The sequence below is a fragment of the Bos indicus x Bos taurus genome, chromosome 22 (assembly GCF_003369695.1).
Source record: "Bos indicus x Bos taurus breed Angus x Brahman F1 hybrid chromosome 22, Bos_hybrid_MaternalHap_v2.0, whole genome shotgun sequence".
In the NCBI taxonomy this organism is placed as follows: domain Eukaryota; kingdom Metazoa; phylum Chordata; class Mammalia; order Artiodactyla; family Bovidae; genus Bos; species Bos indicus x Bos taurus.
The window spans coordinates 10,244,794-10,261,446 of record NC_040097.1 but is presented as its reverse complement, the minus strand read 5'-3'; the positions used below and the strand labels follow the sequence as shown (position 1 = coordinate 10,261,446).

At 63.5% G+C, this 16,653-nt stretch overlaps 1 protein-coding gene across 2 annotated transcripts in view; it reads right to left on the bottom strand.

Moving 5' to 3' along the window:
* The window catches only part of BSN (bassoon presynaptic cytomatrix protein), a 78,824-nt gene that overhangs the window by 6,285 nt on the left and 55,886 nt on the right, over positions 1 to 16,653 (bottom strand). Inside the window, exons 4-11 of one of the 2 annotated variants that reach the window (XR_003507785.1) lie at positions 14,630 to 15,118; positions 7,558 to 14,187; positions 3,332 to 5,417; positions 2,233 to 3,023; positions 2,006 to 2,105; positions 1,349 to 1,480; positions 1,039 to 1,092; positions 564 to 656 (exon numbers count right to left, since the gene is read on the bottom strand). Coding sequence is in view for 1 of the 2 variants with exons in the window: in XM_027523073.1 (XP_027378874.1) it covers positions 1,052 to 1,092; positions 1,349 to 1,480; positions 2,006 to 2,105; positions 2,233 to 3,023; positions 3,332 to 5,417; positions 7,558 to 14,187; positions 14,630 to 15,118 (10,269 nt within the window). In the remaining variant the exon portion in view is untranslated. The remainder of the gene's footprint in view (positions 1 to 563; positions 657 to 1,038; positions 1,093 to 1,348; positions 1,481 to 2,005; positions 2,106 to 2,232; positions 3,024 to 3,331; positions 5,418 to 7,557; positions 14,188 to 14,629; positions 15,119 to 16,653) is intronic. The other variant, XM_027523073.1, reaches the window with a different exon arrangement.

The window sequence follows — 16,653 nt, the reverse complement described above, 5'->3', positions numbered from 1 at the left end:
TAGGTCCAGGCTTCTGATCCTGCTTTGATCACCACAGCCCAGCAAGAGCCAGGGCCCCCGTCCTGAGGCCCTTCTGCTCTCTTCCTGGGCTGACCTGGTCTGGAGCTGAGACTCCCGTCTGGGTGTCCTCCCCTGACTCTCTGTCCCTTTCCCATCCACCTCTCCGCTCATTCTTCATGTCCCTCTTGCAACTGTGAGGTCAATTTTATTTTGACGTCACACTGAGGACTGCTAACTCTACAGGGTTTGGGGACTCCAGCTTCATCTGAACATCTGGAACAAAGTGACCAGCACTAGGCCTCAGAGATGGGGCTCTGGAATCAGCGCCCAGTGTATGGAGCCCCAGTTGTGGGGCACAGTTGGTTGCCCGGCCCTTTCCTGAGGTTACTACCTGAGTCATCTCAGCCAGCTCAGTTGTTTCTGCCTCCAGGTAGCTGCTGGGCCTGTCCCAGCTGAAGGAAGCTCCCGTAGGCCCCTCCTAGTTCACACTTGCAGAAGCTAGGTCGGAGGCCTGGGCCCTTCACCTCCTCCTCCGCCCAGCCCAGCCTGGTCCTGATACTCACTGTTATACGCAGAGTCCAGAGCTGCGCCCAGGCCTCTGGCTCCAGAGATTTTTCCACAGCAATGATATCATCTCCCTTCATTTCTTCAAGAGCCTGTGGAGTATACACAAGGGAGGGCTGGGACGAGCTGCACCCCTGTGGCACCCCCTACAACCTAATGTCAACGCGTAGCTCTCAGAACCCTGTCAGGGGCTGGGATGCTGGAAAAGGACAAAGGGAAGCTGGCCCTGGCTTCCCTTAGCTGGGGATCTCTACTGTATAGGCCCCATGTTGGGCCCTCTGTGCAGAGGGCCCCTCCTCCCTTTCCTCCTCCTACACTCACTGCAGCTCTGACCACATCACCCGCTCCTGAAGTGAATGCTTCAGTGAATGCTTCCGCATCACTGAAGACCATGCTCCTCCCAGAAGACCTCCCCAAAGTCCAGTGCCTCAGGCCTTTCCCAGGGGAAGGTGGGTACAGGAGGCTCATACTCACCCTGAGGGCATGGTCACCAGAAGGAGGAGAATTTTTTACCAAAAGCAGACACAGCTGTGACACAGGAGAAAGGAGAGAGGTGTCAGGAAAGTGGGCAAGGCTTCCTCCTAGTCAAGGCCATTTGGTGCAAAGCCAAGCTTGGCCTGAGGGGCAGGGACTGCCTTCAGAATAACTAGGCAGCAGCAGGTGCACCCTTGGGCTGGCCCGTGCCCGGGTGGCCCAGCCCGGAACCATTCCCCAGACCCGAACTCTGCCACGGTAGGGCCCGTGAGCACCGCCCACCACGGACCCGGCCGTAGGCACTGCTTACCTTCCGTCAGCTTGCCGGCCTGCTCCGCGGCCCCACCGGGGAGGATCTTGGAGAGCACGCTCTCCCCTTCGGCACCTGGCTGGCCGGCAGGAGCCCCTGGGGTCCCTCCAGGCTTGGCTCCAGCCTTCACGCCTAGGGGGAAAGAAGCCACCATCATGAGCCGTGCCTGGACCGGCTCTTCAGAGTCTGAGCAGGCAAGTAATGGCAACACAGGTGCCCTGTGCAATGAAAGGTGAGGAGGATGACAGAGAAATCAAGAGAGGAAGGTAAGAACAGGAAGAAAAGAGGTGTGAAGAAGCAAAAAAAAGAAAGAAGTTGAGGACGATAAAGAAGGAGCAAGGAAGGGAAAGGCAGGAAAAGAAAGGGAGGAGGGAGGAAGGAAAATAAGGAGCTAGGTCGTGGCACTGTGCTCACCAGCCCCTTCCAGGCTCTCCATTCGGAGCTGCCTGGGCCCTAAGTCCCCCGTGCTGGTGACCCATTGGCTAATTCTAACCCCGGGCTCGTTTCTGCTGGGGACGCCTGCAGTGCTGCACTGGGCACTTCTCAGGAACCAGTGACAGCACGCAGTGTGGGGAAGCTCAGGGTCCCAGTCAGCGTAGGAAGAGGGCAGCCCAGGTACTCTGGGTGATAGCCAAGGGTGCCCAAAGGCAGGCTCACCTGCAGGGCCAGGTCCTGGTGGTGGCTGGGCCTGAGGAGGCCTCCCCTGCTGGGGCGCTTTGGCTGTCCCTTTAGAGCTGTTCGCCTGCTCTGCCCGTGGCTGCAAAACACAGAACACAGCTGAGCTACTGTCCATCCACTCTGCCCAGCCTGGAACCCAGGGCCCATCCAAGCTGCGGTCCCAGCATCCACCCTGCAGGGGATCCATGTGCCGGAGCCCTACTTACTGGTCCTGACGGCTGGGGGCCTGTGGCTGTCGGGGGGCCTGCCTGAGGCTTCCCTGCTGACTGGCTGGCAGCAGAGGCCGGACCCCGGGCAGCTGGCTGGCCCTGCTGCTGCAGCCGTGCCTGCGACGGGGCCTGCTGCGGAGGCTGCAGCCCAAGACCTTGCTGTGGCTGCGGCTGTGTCTGCGGCTGGCGCGACGCTGTTGCCGAGGGCATCTGCCTGGATGGCGGCGGCTGGGACGGCTGTGGCCCTGGGGCTGCCTGCCGGCCTTGAGGCTGCGGTTGGGATTCTAGCTTTGGCTGCAGCGCCGCGGGCCCAGGGTGGGCCTGTCGGGAGCTCTTCTTGCTCTCAGAAGAGTGATGGTATGCTGATGGGGCACGGGATGGCTGTGAGTATTCGGCGGAGCTGGGGTACCCAGGCTGACCTTTCTTCTGCACGGCCGGGGCAGGGCTGGGCTGCGGGTGAGGCCGGGCCTCATGGCGACCCACGTCCCGAACGTGTGGTTTGGCAGCCCGTCGGCTCGGCTCCTCGCCGGCGTGGCGGCCCGAGTGCCGCCCGTGGTCACCGTGGTGTCGGTGTTCCTTGGCTGAGGCGTGGCGGCCGGGGCCACCCTCATCGTGTGGCCACAGGCCCTCCTCGGGGGGCTCATCGTAGTCGTGGTAGCCGTGCCTGGCAGGGCCTCGCTTCTGGGAGGAGGAGGAGACTGCGTGGCCCCCATGGTGCCTGAACCGGTCAGAGCGGGCATCCCGGGGCTTATCAAACCAGTCTGTCTCCTCCTGGCCCAGGTGATACGCTTCAGAGACCAAAAACAGAACACGGTCAACCCCCGGGCTGGCCGCAGGGGGCTGGCCCAGCTGAAGCCATGCAAGGAAAACAGAGTGGGCGCCACAGCCACAAGCGTTAACGCCAGGCCCCCAGCCCCCCCCCACCGCTGGGGCCAGGGCACAGGCGGAGCAGGAGGAAGGGCAGCCAGCAGCAGGGCCCACCAGGTGAGGCACCTGGCCCGGCCCTGCTGGGACACCTCAGGGCTCAGGACCCCACGGGTAGGCAAGGCCCCCCAGGTGCTGAGCATCCGCAGACATCACCCCCAGCTGCCATTACCTTCGCTGTCGGAAACTACGCAGTGGGCATCATCCAGGATGTAGCCCTCGTCACGCTTATATGAGTGGGACCGCGGTCCCTCCTTGACGTGCTCCTGGACGTCAGGCATGGAGTGGCTGGAGCAGAATGGTGGGCAGGTGTCCCCGGGGGGAAGAGGGCCCCCAGCAGGGCGGGGCCGCCCCAAGGGGCTGACGGGGCTCTCTTCTTCAGAGGCCTGGCTCCGCATGGGGGGCCGGGTCCGGCTGTGGGCCATGCTCAGAGATGAGGGCTTGGGGCCCGCTTTTTGAAGTCGCTCCACAGCCTCCCGTTCCCGCTCGTATCCCTTGGCCCGGCCCCCGAAGTCGTGGCTGGACAGCTTCTCCCCGCTGTATGCAGGTGCCCCCCGGGACCTGCTGCTCCCACCATACATGCGGTCATCCTCCTCCGCTGGGTCCCGGCTGGACACCCCGTAATACCGCTGCTGCTCATACACGTTCTTCTTGAGCCCATAGGTGATTTCGTCCTGGAACTTCCTTCCCCGAGAAGCCAGGCTACTGCTGACTGCAGAGGAGGGGTAGGAAGCCAGGTCTGACTCCACATCCTTGGCCTCTTCGATAGGTGAGAACTTGGAGATCTTTTGCTCCATTCCCTGCTTCCGGTGCTTGCTGCGCTTCGAGGGGACGGCAGCTGGGGCCAGGCTCTTAGAGGGGTGCTTGGGCCCCGCAGGGCCTGGACTATACTTGTCCGCTCGAGTGCTGTGTCTGTAGTCGCTGTCGCTGTAATAGTGCGTGCTGGCTGGTCGGCCATTGCTCTCCACACCCCGGTGGTGGCCACTCTTACCACGGGGCTCGTAAGAGTCTTCCTCGGATTCTTCCTCCCCTCTGGTGTAGCAGCAGGGCAGTGCAGACCCCTCAAGGACCCCTGGTTCTCCTGGCTCTTTCGCTGGACGCCCACTGCTGCTTGGCCCCAGGGGCTCCAAGCGCTGGCTCTCGGGGGCAGTGGAGGTGCTGTCCTTGGTCAGTTCGCTGATGTCATCAATCATCACGTAGTTCCGGGGGACAGTCTGCTCCAGGCTGGTGTAGTGTGAGTCAGAGGAGTAGATGGGGGCTGGGCTCAGGCTCACACTGCTGCGGTCACTGACCCGTGGCAGCTCGGGAGCCTTGCCCTGTTCGTAGCTGCTGCTGGCGGCGGGGCCAGGGCCGCTGTAGCTGGTTTCCGACAGAGCTGAAGACATGGCCACGACGGGGCTGGCGATCACCTCGTAGTTAGTGGGCACTTTCTGCTCCAAGTCGGCCAGTGATGTCTGGCGCGGCTTCTGGTGGGGGGCACGGCTGTCAGCCGGGGCTGGGAAAAGGGTGGTCTGTGTGGTTGGCAGGGGCGTCTGGGCTGTATAATGGCCCGGGGGACGGAACGCTTGCTGGCTGGGCAGGCCAGGCTCAGCAGGGTAACTGGTGCCGGGAGGAAAAGCAGGTGCTGGGTATGTGCTGGGACCAGGGTAGGTGGGTGCCTGGTGGGCTGTGAATCCATTCTGAGTTGGCCCAGCGCTGCCTGCAGGGTACAGTGGCGCTGGAGGTGGGAACCGGGGCGGCTGGAAAGCAGCGGAGCCGGAGGGAGTAGCAGGGGCGGCGGCAGTGACAGGGAACTCCGCATACTGGCCAGCCGGGGTGGCACAGCCCTGGAGCCGCAGCTGGTTGAGCTCACTGTCCGACAGGTAGTCGCGATGCTCGCTGAGACCACGCAAAGGTGGGTAGTCCCGGCCACCCCGGTCTTTGGCCAGAGACTCTTTGCGCTGGGTGATGCCCAGCTCCAGGTACTTGAGCTTGGCGTCGATCTCCTTCTCCTCCTCGTCCAGCTCCGCCTGCTTCTTGCGCAGCTTGGTGGACTCATGCTCCACCAGCCGTAGGTCCCGGTCAAGCTCCCGGAGTAGGCTGGCCTTGGTGGCGGGGACAGCGGCAGGCCCCCCCAGCCCGCGCTGCAGCAGGCTGGCTGCATACAGCTGCGGGGGAGCAGCCTGGCCAGCCAGGGGCAGGTGAGCCTCCTCTGGAGGGGGGCTGGGCAGCGTCCGCTTCACCTTGCGGACCAGGCCGTTGGGCGGCGGCGCCGACACCTGAGACAGAGGGAAGGGCGGGCAGCACTGAGACCCAAGGTGTGGGTGGCTTGCTGGGGCACGGGGTAGAAAAGCCCTGGCCTGGCCGGGGTCAACGCCCTGGTTCTCCAGGCAGCCTCGAGGCCTGCCCTGCCCACCCAATGGCCTTGGAAGGAGGACCTGTGATTGTTTTATGGGCCTTTTCCTTCCCAGAGCTCAGGGCAGTGGGAGGGGAGGAAGGAGCAGAGGCCCCTCTGGCTGATACCCAGTACTGGCCTGGCCCCCAGCAGCTCTGAGAACCCCTGCTCATCTCCAGTGGGCTTAGCACCTTCTGCATCCCACTGAGTGTACTGAGGGCAGGAGAGTACAAATTTGGCTCTGGGTGTGGGTCTGAGCAGGCACCAAGGGCAGCGGAGGGCCATGGACAGGAGTGGAGAGAGTCTTGGGCCCACTGGGTTCCCTAGAGGGTCGTGGTCAGGAGTGCATGCTGACAAAGTCAGGGGCTGCAGGCTCTTTTCTGCCTCCTGCCTTTCTCCTCTCTCAAGTGAAAGGCAGTTCAGCTGTCTGTTTGCAGTCTCCTCCCCTGCAGCCCTATATCACCCTCTGCCAGGCCATGCTCTCCACCTGGCCCCAGCTTCCTCCACATCCCCGTCAGGCCCCACACTCTGAGGCTGCCAGATCCCTCGAGGGCCTCTGCAATCGTATCTCTGGCTCCTTAGTTTCCTGGTCCGGGCTCCCTAATGTGCGCTCCGTGGGGCCCTGTTCACCTGCTTATTCTGTGTTGCCGCAAGGTCCACCCTGCCAGAAGCTTTGCCCTCCAACTGTCTCTAGCTCCCTGGCCTCTGGGTTTTATGGCCCACCCAAACCCCCAAATACACTGGGGACTAACACTGGACTTGCCAAGCAACTCTCAACCTGCTTTCAACACGTGTCCTAAAGGAAATGCTAATGTGTCCCTAAACCTCAGGACGAAGGGTGGCCTTTGAGGGAATGGAACAAATTTTCCTCTTTGAATTCCTCACGCTGTTGTCCATTGCTTGTCATTTTGACCACACACCATGAGTGCTCACGGTAGAGCGCCCAGTGCACGGGACCTCTGTGCTGACCCTTGTGTGGAGGCAGGACCCCCGCCTCTCTGTCCTGCCCTCCCTGCCAGCACTGACTCAGTATCGCACCCCCTCCCCTCTGGGCTGCATACCCTAGGGCTCTCCTACACAACCCCACCCATTGAGGCCTCACCTCTCCCCTCTCTGTATCCTACCCAGAAGTATACCTCACAACGCCTCTGGCTCCTCCAGGCTCTCCCCAGGGCCACTGTACAGGTGCTTCCTTCAGTCCACCTGCCCACATTCTGCCCAGGAAGCTTCCTAAGATACTCATCTCGTCCTGTCTCACCTGCCTGAAACATCCAGAAGCTTCAAGGGCCTTTGAGAAAAGCCCTCCCCTCCTAGCCTGGCATTCAAAGTCCTTGGTGTCAGGCCCTAGCCATCCCCATCTTCCCAACACGCCAGGCCCTCTCTCACAGTTCCAGGACATCACTGGCAACTAAAGTCACAGACAAGGAGCTGCTATCTAGGGGAGCAGACAGGTGTGTGAACAGATTCGCTGAGGGTTGGATGTGGCCACGGGACAAGATGAGGTGGAGTGCACACTGCAACCTACAGGGATGGGCCCTGAAGGGTAGTTCAGGGGGCTGGGGCTTAGTGTGGGGCAAGGGGAGCCAGGCTGGAGCTGGGGACTGGGAAGCAGCCCAGCCAGGTCCATGTTACTCATTTTCCCAGGAAAAATCCAGAGAAGAGGTTTGCACTAGGAGGGGCACAGGCCAGATGGGAGAGCTGAGGAGGCCACAAGGAGGAAGCGGCAGAGCCTAGGCCAGCTGTGGGCCGTGAAGAGGCAGCTCTAGGGAGGAGCTGAAGTTTCCAGCAGGGTCTGGATGGCCGCGGGGGCCCAAGTGTGAGTTTGTCTTGCCCAGGATCACCTTGCTGGGCTGTGGGCTCCACCAGATATGGACCCAATGTGCCTCCGACTCTCGACTTCTAGCTCTGGGCCTCTGGAGCTGGAGGTGACTCCACCCCCACCCCAGGAGATGCCCCTCCCTGTGGGGCCCCCCAGGCTAGGCCGAGACCCCTGTCCCACCCTGGCCCAGCCCCGGTGCCCATACCTGGCTACCCAGTCCCCCCTGGTGCTGGTAGAGGGGGAACCTCTCTTTGGCAGACTCCTCGGCGGTGGGGCTGAGGGGCTTAGGGTCGGACAGGGAGCGCTGCAGGGTCTTCATGGGGCGCGGCAGCGTCTGCTGGCGGAAAGCGCTGTCAGCTGTGAAGTGCTTCTGGGGACTCACGTGAGCCTTGTTCAGCCTCTCACTGGAAGCAAAGGAGGTGTCCAGGAGCCGGTGTGGGGACAGAGGGGAGACTGGTGAGTAGAGGACCTGGGGGGACTTGGGAGGCTGGCGGCTCACGAGCTGAGAGAGGGACTCCGGGGGCAGGTGGGCCTGGTATCCGATCTCCAGGGGATCCGGCTTCTTTTTTTCAAATCTGCCCAGGGGCCCTGGGGTGACGATCTGGATGCCAGGCAGGTAGGGACTGATGGCGGTCGGCCCCATGAGCTGCGGCCCGGCCACGCCCTGGGCTTGCCCCTCTGGCTCCGTCTGGCAGGCCAGGCTCTCACCGCGCCCAGTCTTCTCGGGCGCCGATATGTACCTGACGATCTCCACCTTGGGGTCAGTGACGGCTGTGATGTGAATGGCTGGAGAGACTCGGGGTAGCTGGTCAGGCTCTGTCTGCACAGAGCAGTCACTGATGGTCTGGATGCCCACGCTGCTCGTGGCCCTCGTGGTGGGGGCAGCAGCGGAGGAGGAGGCCGTGGCATCGTGCTTGCTGTCAGAGCCAGAGTCTGAGTGGCGGGAGAGACGGGACCGACGGCGGCGCACGGGCTGCTCCCACTCGGCGCTGTCCTCGTCGTCGGTCTGCACGCTGCAGTCGGTGCTCCGCCGCGCCCGGCGCCGTCGGGTCAGAAGATAGCGGCCCTCTCCATCCTCCTCGTCCGTCTGCACGCTGCTGTCCGCGATCCTCCTGACCCCGCAGGGCTCAGGCCCCGACTCCGGCTCGCACGCATCCCGCAGGCGTGGCATGGAGTGCCGCTTCTTGAGGCCACCACTGCGGCCCACCTCCCACGGCTCCTCCGTCTGCAGCGACATGTCCGAGGCAGAGCTGGGGAGACCACGGTGCGGCATGGGCTCACGCGGCTGCCCGGACCCCTCGGGCACGGCGATGAAGGCTGCATGGGTCAGGGGTGGCCAGTATTGGCCATTCTGGGCCATCTCTGGGGCAGCCGGGGGTGGCCCTCTGCCAGGTGCCTCACAGGCCATGGGGAAGGGTGGCTTCTGCCGCTGCTTCTGTTCCTCCAGCTGCTGCTGCAGCTGCTGCTGCAGCTGCTGGATCTGCTCCAGCTGCAGGCGCTGTTGGGCCAGCTGCTCCCGCTGCAGGGCGAACTGTGCCTGCCGCTCCTCCTGCTGCTGCTGCAGCACGTGATGCTTGAGGGTCTGCAGCTCCTGCAGCTCCCGCTGCACCAGCAGCTGCTCCTCCTCACGGTGCCGCTGCAACTCCACGCGCTCCCGCTCTAGCTCCTCCTGCAGCCGCAGCTGCCGCAGCTTTTCCAGCTCCACCCTCTCTCGCTCCAGCTGCAGCAGCTGCTCCTGCTGCTTACGCTGCCTCTCCTCCGGCAAGGCATCCTCCTTCTCGAGCCCCGGCCGGCCCAGGGCCCCGCCGCCACCGCCGGGAGTGGCCTCTCCCAGCGGCTTCTGGCCCGCCCCCAGGGCTGGGGCTGCTCCCGTCTCCTTGGCAGCAGCAGGGGGTGCTGTGGAAAGGGGTTCTTCCCGAGCAGCCCCGGCAGGCAGCTCTGGCCTGGGGGGCCCCCCAGTCCCTGGGCCCTTGGCAGCAGCCGGCTTCCCCAGGTAGACAGGACCCTCAGTGGGTGGAACACTGGCAGGGGTGGGGAATCTACTTGGTACAGGGTATCGGTACAGCCCCGTGGGCCCGAGAGGTACGCGCGGGGCAATCACAGGCATGCGCGTCAGGCTGGCAAGTGGCACGGCTGCGACTCCACCGGGTGGGTAAGGCCTGTACATGCCGCCACGCACCATGGGTCGCAGGACTGAGGCAGGCTGCGTGGTGATGGGCAGTGTTGCAGCAATTGGAGTATTGATGGTCGAGTAGATCATGCCATCGGCCGCCCGCACGGTGGCTGTGGATGGCAGCAGCTGTCTGACTGCTGCGGCCTGGCCAGCTGTAGGCCGGTACTGGGCCAGGCTTCCAGGACTACCCTGGCCCTCTGGGAAGGTGGGGTTCCCAAGGAGGCCAGGTCTCAGGGGAGCCAGGCCCTGTGGGGCACTGAGCCCGGGCTGGGGCTGATACTGCATGAGGTCGGGGCCCCCAACACCGCTGCCGTGCCTCCCTCCATACTGGTCCATGGAGTTGAGGGCCGCACACATACGACTTATCTCACGCGCTGTGGTGGCGCTGTACTGGGCCAGGCTGGCCTCCTGGAAGCCAGCTGCATCTCCCCGTGGGCCATACCTGTGGTCCGAGTAGATGTTTGACACTGAGCTGTAGCGCCGCATGGGAAGCGGGTGAGTCAAAAGGTCTGTGGGGTGACGCAGGTCAGTGAATGAACCGTACTGCAAGCCCTGCCCAAGGTAGCGGCCATCTGCAAAGCCCAGGCTGTAGGAGTGCTTCAAGGAGCTGAGGTCCATGGCTGAGTCTCGCCCTGGGCCCTGGAAGAGCTGCCCAAACCTGTGGGCATGATAGTTTAGGCCGGCCTCAGCCAGATTAGTGTCAGACATAGAGGAGTACAGCCTGCCAGGGAGGCCCTGTGGGTAGGGCCTCTGCTCGTCATGGGGGCCGGGTGCCCCGATCACCTGCGCCCGGTAGGTGGGGGGCTCGGGAGGTTCTGGGTCCCGGGGACTGTAGAAGGGGCCGCTGCTTTGGCCAGGTGGGGCAACTTCTGCCACACTCCTCTCAGGTGCACTTGGGGTGGCGCGGAAGCTGCCCGTGCAGCTGCTGCCAAACGGGAACTTGTAGACCATGTCACAGCATGCCAGCTGGCTCTCTGGCCTCATCCCCGTGAGGTCTAGGGCCCCTGCCGGCTCCTCTGGGAGCAGTGTGCTCACCGTGCCTGCTGCACCTTCGCCCACCTGCACTACCACTGTGTGCGGCTTCCTGGCGCCTGGCAGGGCGTGCGACCGCAGCTCTGTAGGGGCGGCCCGATGGGGTTCAGTACCGGGCTCTGGCACTGGGCCCGACTTGAGGCCAACACTTTGGGCCGGGCCCACCTGAGTGATCAAAACGTCCCTTCTGGCCAGAGGTGCTACCTGGTTGGACAGGTTATACCTGGCAAACTTAGTCTCCCGGGGTCTTCCCCGAGGCCCACCACGATACGGCGCGGTCTGGACGGCCTGCTCTACCTGCTTGACCTGGGCCAGGCACACTGGGCTCCCTGCACCCTGGCCAAAGTCAAGCCGGCTCTGGAAGGGGTCTCCATAGACCACAGGCTGCTTCTGCTGAGCCATGAGCACAGAGGAGGCCATGGTGATGCTCACGGTGGTGGCGGTGCTGAGGAAGGCATGTGTCTGCTCCTGGGCATTGAGGTTGATCACCAGAGGCTGCACAGCAGTTGACTGGCGTCCTGGGACTGGATCCAGAGCCAGGCCGTACTTCCTCGCTTCCACGGCCAGAGAGGTCAGGTCCATGCCCTGGTCGGTGAGGATGATGGGCGTGGGCTTGACGGCAGTGCGAAGGTCTACCACGGCACTGCCCGGGGCTCTGGGGCCAGGCTCAACCCTAGACGTTCCAGGGACGGAGGAGATCCGGCACAAGGAGATGTTCTCAGCAGGCAGGGCGCCCCAGCCATACACTGCCAGGGGCCCATCTGCACCAGCGCTGGGTGCCCTCGGGAAGCCAGGGGGCCCAGGTGGCTCAGCGGGCTGAGACTCACTTGGAGGTGTTGTCTGGCTGTAGCTGTGGGTGATGGGCTGGGTGTCAACAGGTGAGCACACTGGGGAAGTGGAGGCACTGGCATGGACCATCTTGGTCTGGCTGGAGGCATCTGATGCCAGGGTGATAACCATGAACGGGGCATCCTGAGAGGACTGCTGCCATACCAGGCGAGGCGTGCTGGGTCGATGTGGCGTTTGTGTGCCCTGAGCCACCGTGGGTGTCGGTGCAGGGGCACCAGGGCTCCGTGGTGTGTCCGAGGCAGGGGTCAGGCTTGGCGTCTGTGTAGAGAACTCTGCGGTGGCCCTTGGGCCCAGCTTGCCAGGGGAGAATGTGGGACTCTCTGAGGGAGAAGATGGAGAAAGAGGGGGGCTGGAGCCCGCAAAGTAGGGATATCCCCCGGAGGTCTGTGGGGGGCCACTCTCACCCTCACTCATGCCCAGGGGCTTCTCTCTGGTAGCCCGCCCACTGACAGCTGGGCCACGGGGGGCTTGGGGTAGCTCCTCAGTTTGAGACCCATAGTTTGCAGTGGCCGGGCTCTGTCCATAGCCATGGCCAGCGAAAGAGGGTGAAAGGCTACGCTCCGAGGCTGCTGGGGAAGTCGGAGCCATGTACCCTCGTGGCAGGCCAGCCGGACTAGGGGTCACAGCCACGGAGGCCGAGGCTCCGAGGCCCTGGGCAAAGCCTATGCCTACTTCCTTGGAGGTGGAGCTGGGGGAGGCAGGAGTGCTGTGCAGCTTGACGGGGTCCTGAGGCTCTTTTGCAAAATGCTGAGTCACACGGACATCAGGGATAACTCGGCCCCCGCTGCTGTCTGAGGTGGTGGAGGTGGCGAAAGACACAGGGGCAGCGAGCTGGGTGGGACTGGTACCAGGGGTGAGTGGGCCGCCATTCTGTTTCATCGGGTCCATGTACGCGCTCTCGGCGTTCAGAAACTGCTTCTCCTTCTTCTTGTCCTCAGCAAAGGCCATGTCCCGCGAGGAGGCCTGGTGCATTCGGGCGATGCTCTGGGACGTCTGGAGGATCTCCTGGTACACGGCTGCTCCCAAGCCGGCTGGCGTGCCCTCCGCGGCCGGCTGAGCAACCCCACTGTAGTCGCGGTCTGGGCTGTCCTGGTATTCAAAGGAACCCTGAGCCCGGGGAGCTACGGGCTGAGAGGGACCACTGTGGGGCCCGCGGCCCACTGCCGCCTGGCCCTGTTGCCGCTGAAGCAGCTCGGCCTTCCGCATCATCTCCTCATAGGCCTCCTCAGCGCTCTTGAGGGGCCGGCCGGAGCTGGGGGTTGTGGCGCTGCCCGAGGGGGTCTCGGTTGGAGAGTAGAGGGACATGAAGGTGGGCAGGTTGTACTCGCTGCCCGACTTGTAGAGCCGGCCGGGGCCCCCCTCCGGGGCCTCAGCCTCCGAGTCCAGGGAAGGTGAGGGCGAGTACTCGGAACAGGAGGAGCGATGGAGCTCCTCCATCTCGGCCGCCTGCCTCAGCTCCTCCGTGGGCGAGGCGTCCTCGATGGGCGACAGGTTGCTGGGCGGGGTCTTGGAGCGCTCACGCCGCCGCTGGGCCCGCAGCTCCTCCTTGTCCCGCCGGGTCTTGCGGGCCGTGCTGCGGATGCGCTGCTGCTCCACCTCCCGCATCTTCTCCTGCTCCCGCAGCAGCTCCTCCTCCTCCCGCAGCTCCTCCTCCTCCGAGGAGTCCTCGATGGTGGGCAGCAGGGGCCCATGCGAGCGGTGCCGGGCCTTGCGCTGCTGCTTGGCTTCCTCCAGCCGCTGCCGGCGGCTGGGGCTGCTGTCGCTGTCCTCCTCCAGCGAGGACAGGGAAGTGGGCGAGGTGCCCGACGTGTAGCTGGGCGTGGAGGCTGGCAGCGTGGATGAGTGCTCCCCACGGGAGCGGTCCTCGGGCGAGCCTGTCAGGCTCTCCATCTCCAACTCTGGCTCCCGGTCCAGGCTGGGGTCGGGGCCTGGGCCCATGTCCAGCTCATGGCCGTAGCTGCCCGTGCTATTGAGCTCGATGGTCTTGAAGCGGCGGAGCCCACCCTGCAGGGCCCCAGCAGTGCCGTCTACGTCCTCTGCAGGGCCTCCCTCGGACAGCAGTTCCTCGTAGCCCGTGGTGGCGTTGTGGGGCAGGCGCCTCTTGGGCAGTGCTCCCGGCTCTTGGCTGGGCTCGGGCCGGGGCCGGGGGCCACCCTTCTGGGAGGCGTGTTTGGCGGGGGCGGCCTCGTCCTCCTCCAGGTTGTCTTCCTCCGCGCTCATCTCCAGGATCTGCCGCCGCATGAACTCCTCGTCGGTCAGGTCTGCCGCCCGGGCCGGGGGCTGGGGCGGGAGCGGGGACAGGCCACCTTCACTGCTGTCCTCCACGTAGTCGTGCCTCAGCTGGCTCCCGAAGTCGTCGGAGGACTCGGCTGCATCCTGCTGCTCCCCCCGGCGCCCCCACTCTGTGGAGTCTTCTTCCTCCTCCAGGATCTCCTCCAGCTCCTCATCGGAGTTGAAGGCCTCGGGCATGATGGACAAAGAGTGGGGCCGCCGCTTCTGCTCCTCGGCACTGCCGCTCGGTGGCCTGCTCCGCTCGACACTGGGCGCCGGGCCCTGGGCCTCCAGCGAAGGCCGCATGCTACTCCCCACCTTGTGGAGCTCCGAGGGGCTGGGTGGGCGGGGCCCCGTCACCCCGGCGCTGTCCAGCTGCTCCACCTCCTGCCGCACAATACCGGTGATCTCGCTCTGCGAGCTGGAGATGCCGTCAGAGGAATAGCCTGTGTCGCTGAGGCTCTGTGGGCTCCGAGACAGGTCCTGAGAGTAAGGCTTGCCCCCAGGCTCCTACAGCGGGCAAGAAGTAGATGCTGACTGCCAATGGCAGACGGCTCCTGGGGGAGCCCCAGCCTCTCTGTCAACCCCCGGAGCCCTAGGGAGGGGGTGCCTCCACTCCTGGGGGAATCAGGGCCCACCACCCACTCCATTGCTCTGGGCTTGCATAACTCACAGGTTCCATGTCAAACCACAAGCATCCCTAGGTTCTCAAAGAGAAGTGTTACTAGATCTAATGGTAGCAAAGATGCAACAAAGCATCTAAAAAGGCATCAAACACAGGATCAGCCTAGAACCCACAGGCTCCAGGCCCACCATGCCTCAGCAAGGTGGCCCTGCTGTCCTCTCTGGCCCCAAGGGCCGTCCCAGGTCCATATCCCAGTCCCGCAGGGAGCTAAATCCTTCTCCACACTCCCCTGCCTGAAAGCCAGGACCCCTGGGAATGATGACTGACCTCTGTCTCCCCACCCTTGGGGGCTTCTGGAACAGCCTTGGTGATGGGGGTGGTGGGTTCGGTCCTCCGCACCCCAGCTTTTGCCTTAGGAGTCCCAGGGGGCAGGGTGGTCTCTGGAGGGGGCTTCGGCACAGGCTCGGCTTTAGCTGGGACTCCTATCTTCTTTTCCTGGGCACTGCTCGGGGTTCTGCTGGGTTCAGAAGCCCTAGAGGGCTTGGCCTGGGGACTGGCCTTGGTGGGCAGGGGACTGGCCTTAGTGGGCAGGGGACTGGCCTTGGTGGGCAGGGGGGTGGCCTTGGCAGGCGGGGGGCCTGATGGCTGGCCCAGCCCCTGTGGCCCTTTCTGCTTTGGAGGGGCTGTTCCAGCTGTACGGTGAGGGGCCCCCGCAGGGGGCTGCTGTGAGCTGGGCAGCGGCAGGGGCGTCGGCTCTCCCAGGCTGCCCTCGAGAAGCCGCTTAGTTTGGCAGTTCAGACAGAGCCACTCAGTTTTCTGTAAGGAAACGAGAGAGGAGGGTTTTGATGAAAATCACGAAGACACTGAAGTACTTAAAGATGACTTCCGTGACTATTTCTATAAACATGAGGAGAAAGACTCCCAAAGCATGACACTACAGGCAAAAGGACTGATGAGGAGCAAAAGACTGATGGGTCTGTTGGTCCCAAATGACAGAGGGCCCCAGCCTTTAGATGCTCATGTACAGCATTAAAAAGACAAACCCCAAGGAAGGATCCCTTCCTTACCCCACAGGGAGCTTTTTACTAGGCTGAAAAGGAGGACCTGTATGAGAGAGGAGGCTACAAAAGCAGCACATGGTCTAGGGAAGAGGGGGGCTGGGGACCCCCCCCAGGTTGTGAACACCCCTGGGAGTGGAGCAGAGTCCCCCAGGTGAGCACACCCTTTCAGGAAGGGCATCAGGCTGAGAGCACCTCCCAGATGCACTGCCCCTCCCCAGCCTCCTAATTCTCAGGCCTCAGGCACCATCCTTCTCCATTCTCAAGTAAGTGCTGTGCTGGGAGGAGACCGGCTTGCGGGGCCAGGGGAGGCGGTCTAGGGGAAGTCCTGCTTGGTGGTTGGGGGTGGGGCCGAGCAGTCCCCTTTGCTCACACCTTCCAACCCAACTCACCTTGTCTTAGACCAGCAAAGACCCCCATGCAAAAGCCTCCTCCTGCTCCCCAGGCTCTGGGCTGTTCTGATGGGGACTGTGTGCTGGCTCTGAGGCCAGGGGCCCTGCTCCCTCCAGAGCCAGGCTGGGATCCTCCTCCACCATCAGCCCCTCACTTTCAAGACTACTCTCTTTGTGTCAGTCTCAGTGCTGGGGGCTGGAGACACAGCCATAACTAAGACGGACACATGGGCTGGTACACAGTCTTCTTGGAAGCCAGAGCCCAAAGGGGTTGTTCCAAGTATGACATGGACATCAATGGTGAAGTTTCCAGAACCCCAGCAACCAAGTCGAACCCCCCCCCCCAGGTGCCACTGTCTGTACAGGGAAGGGTCTGAGCACCTCTGAGCAGGTGATTTCTGTAGCAGCTCAGCGGCGGGCAGGGGATGTCTTCCAAGGGCCTCCTCCAGAGTCAGAGCTCCTCCCTGGCGGGACTTGGGCGGGGAATGAGAGTAACAGGCACCCCAGTGTCTATTCTCGCCCCAGGGGTGCAGAGCCTTGGCACCCCTACTGTCCTGCTCTTACACATGAGGGTGCCCAGACTCTTGGGATCCTGCCAGCAGCCTGACCATCAGGATGGGGAGTCAGGGGAACCAAAGGACATGGAACCACAAGGTCAGAGAGCCAGGGACAGGGCCAGAGAGCGCCCTCAGCCCTTACCAGCCCAGAGGACCAGAATCCTTAGCACTCTTAGCTCACATACCACCCCTGGGCCCACGACATCCCTGAGTCCACCCAACAGAACCCTGGAAGTATGGTACCTCCAAGATGTCTGCTCTTGGCCTGGCACCTGCAGGCCACCATAGTGGGTGCTGTATCAATGGTTCTGCCCTGGGCCCCGGGCGGAAGGCCAGGCCAGGCT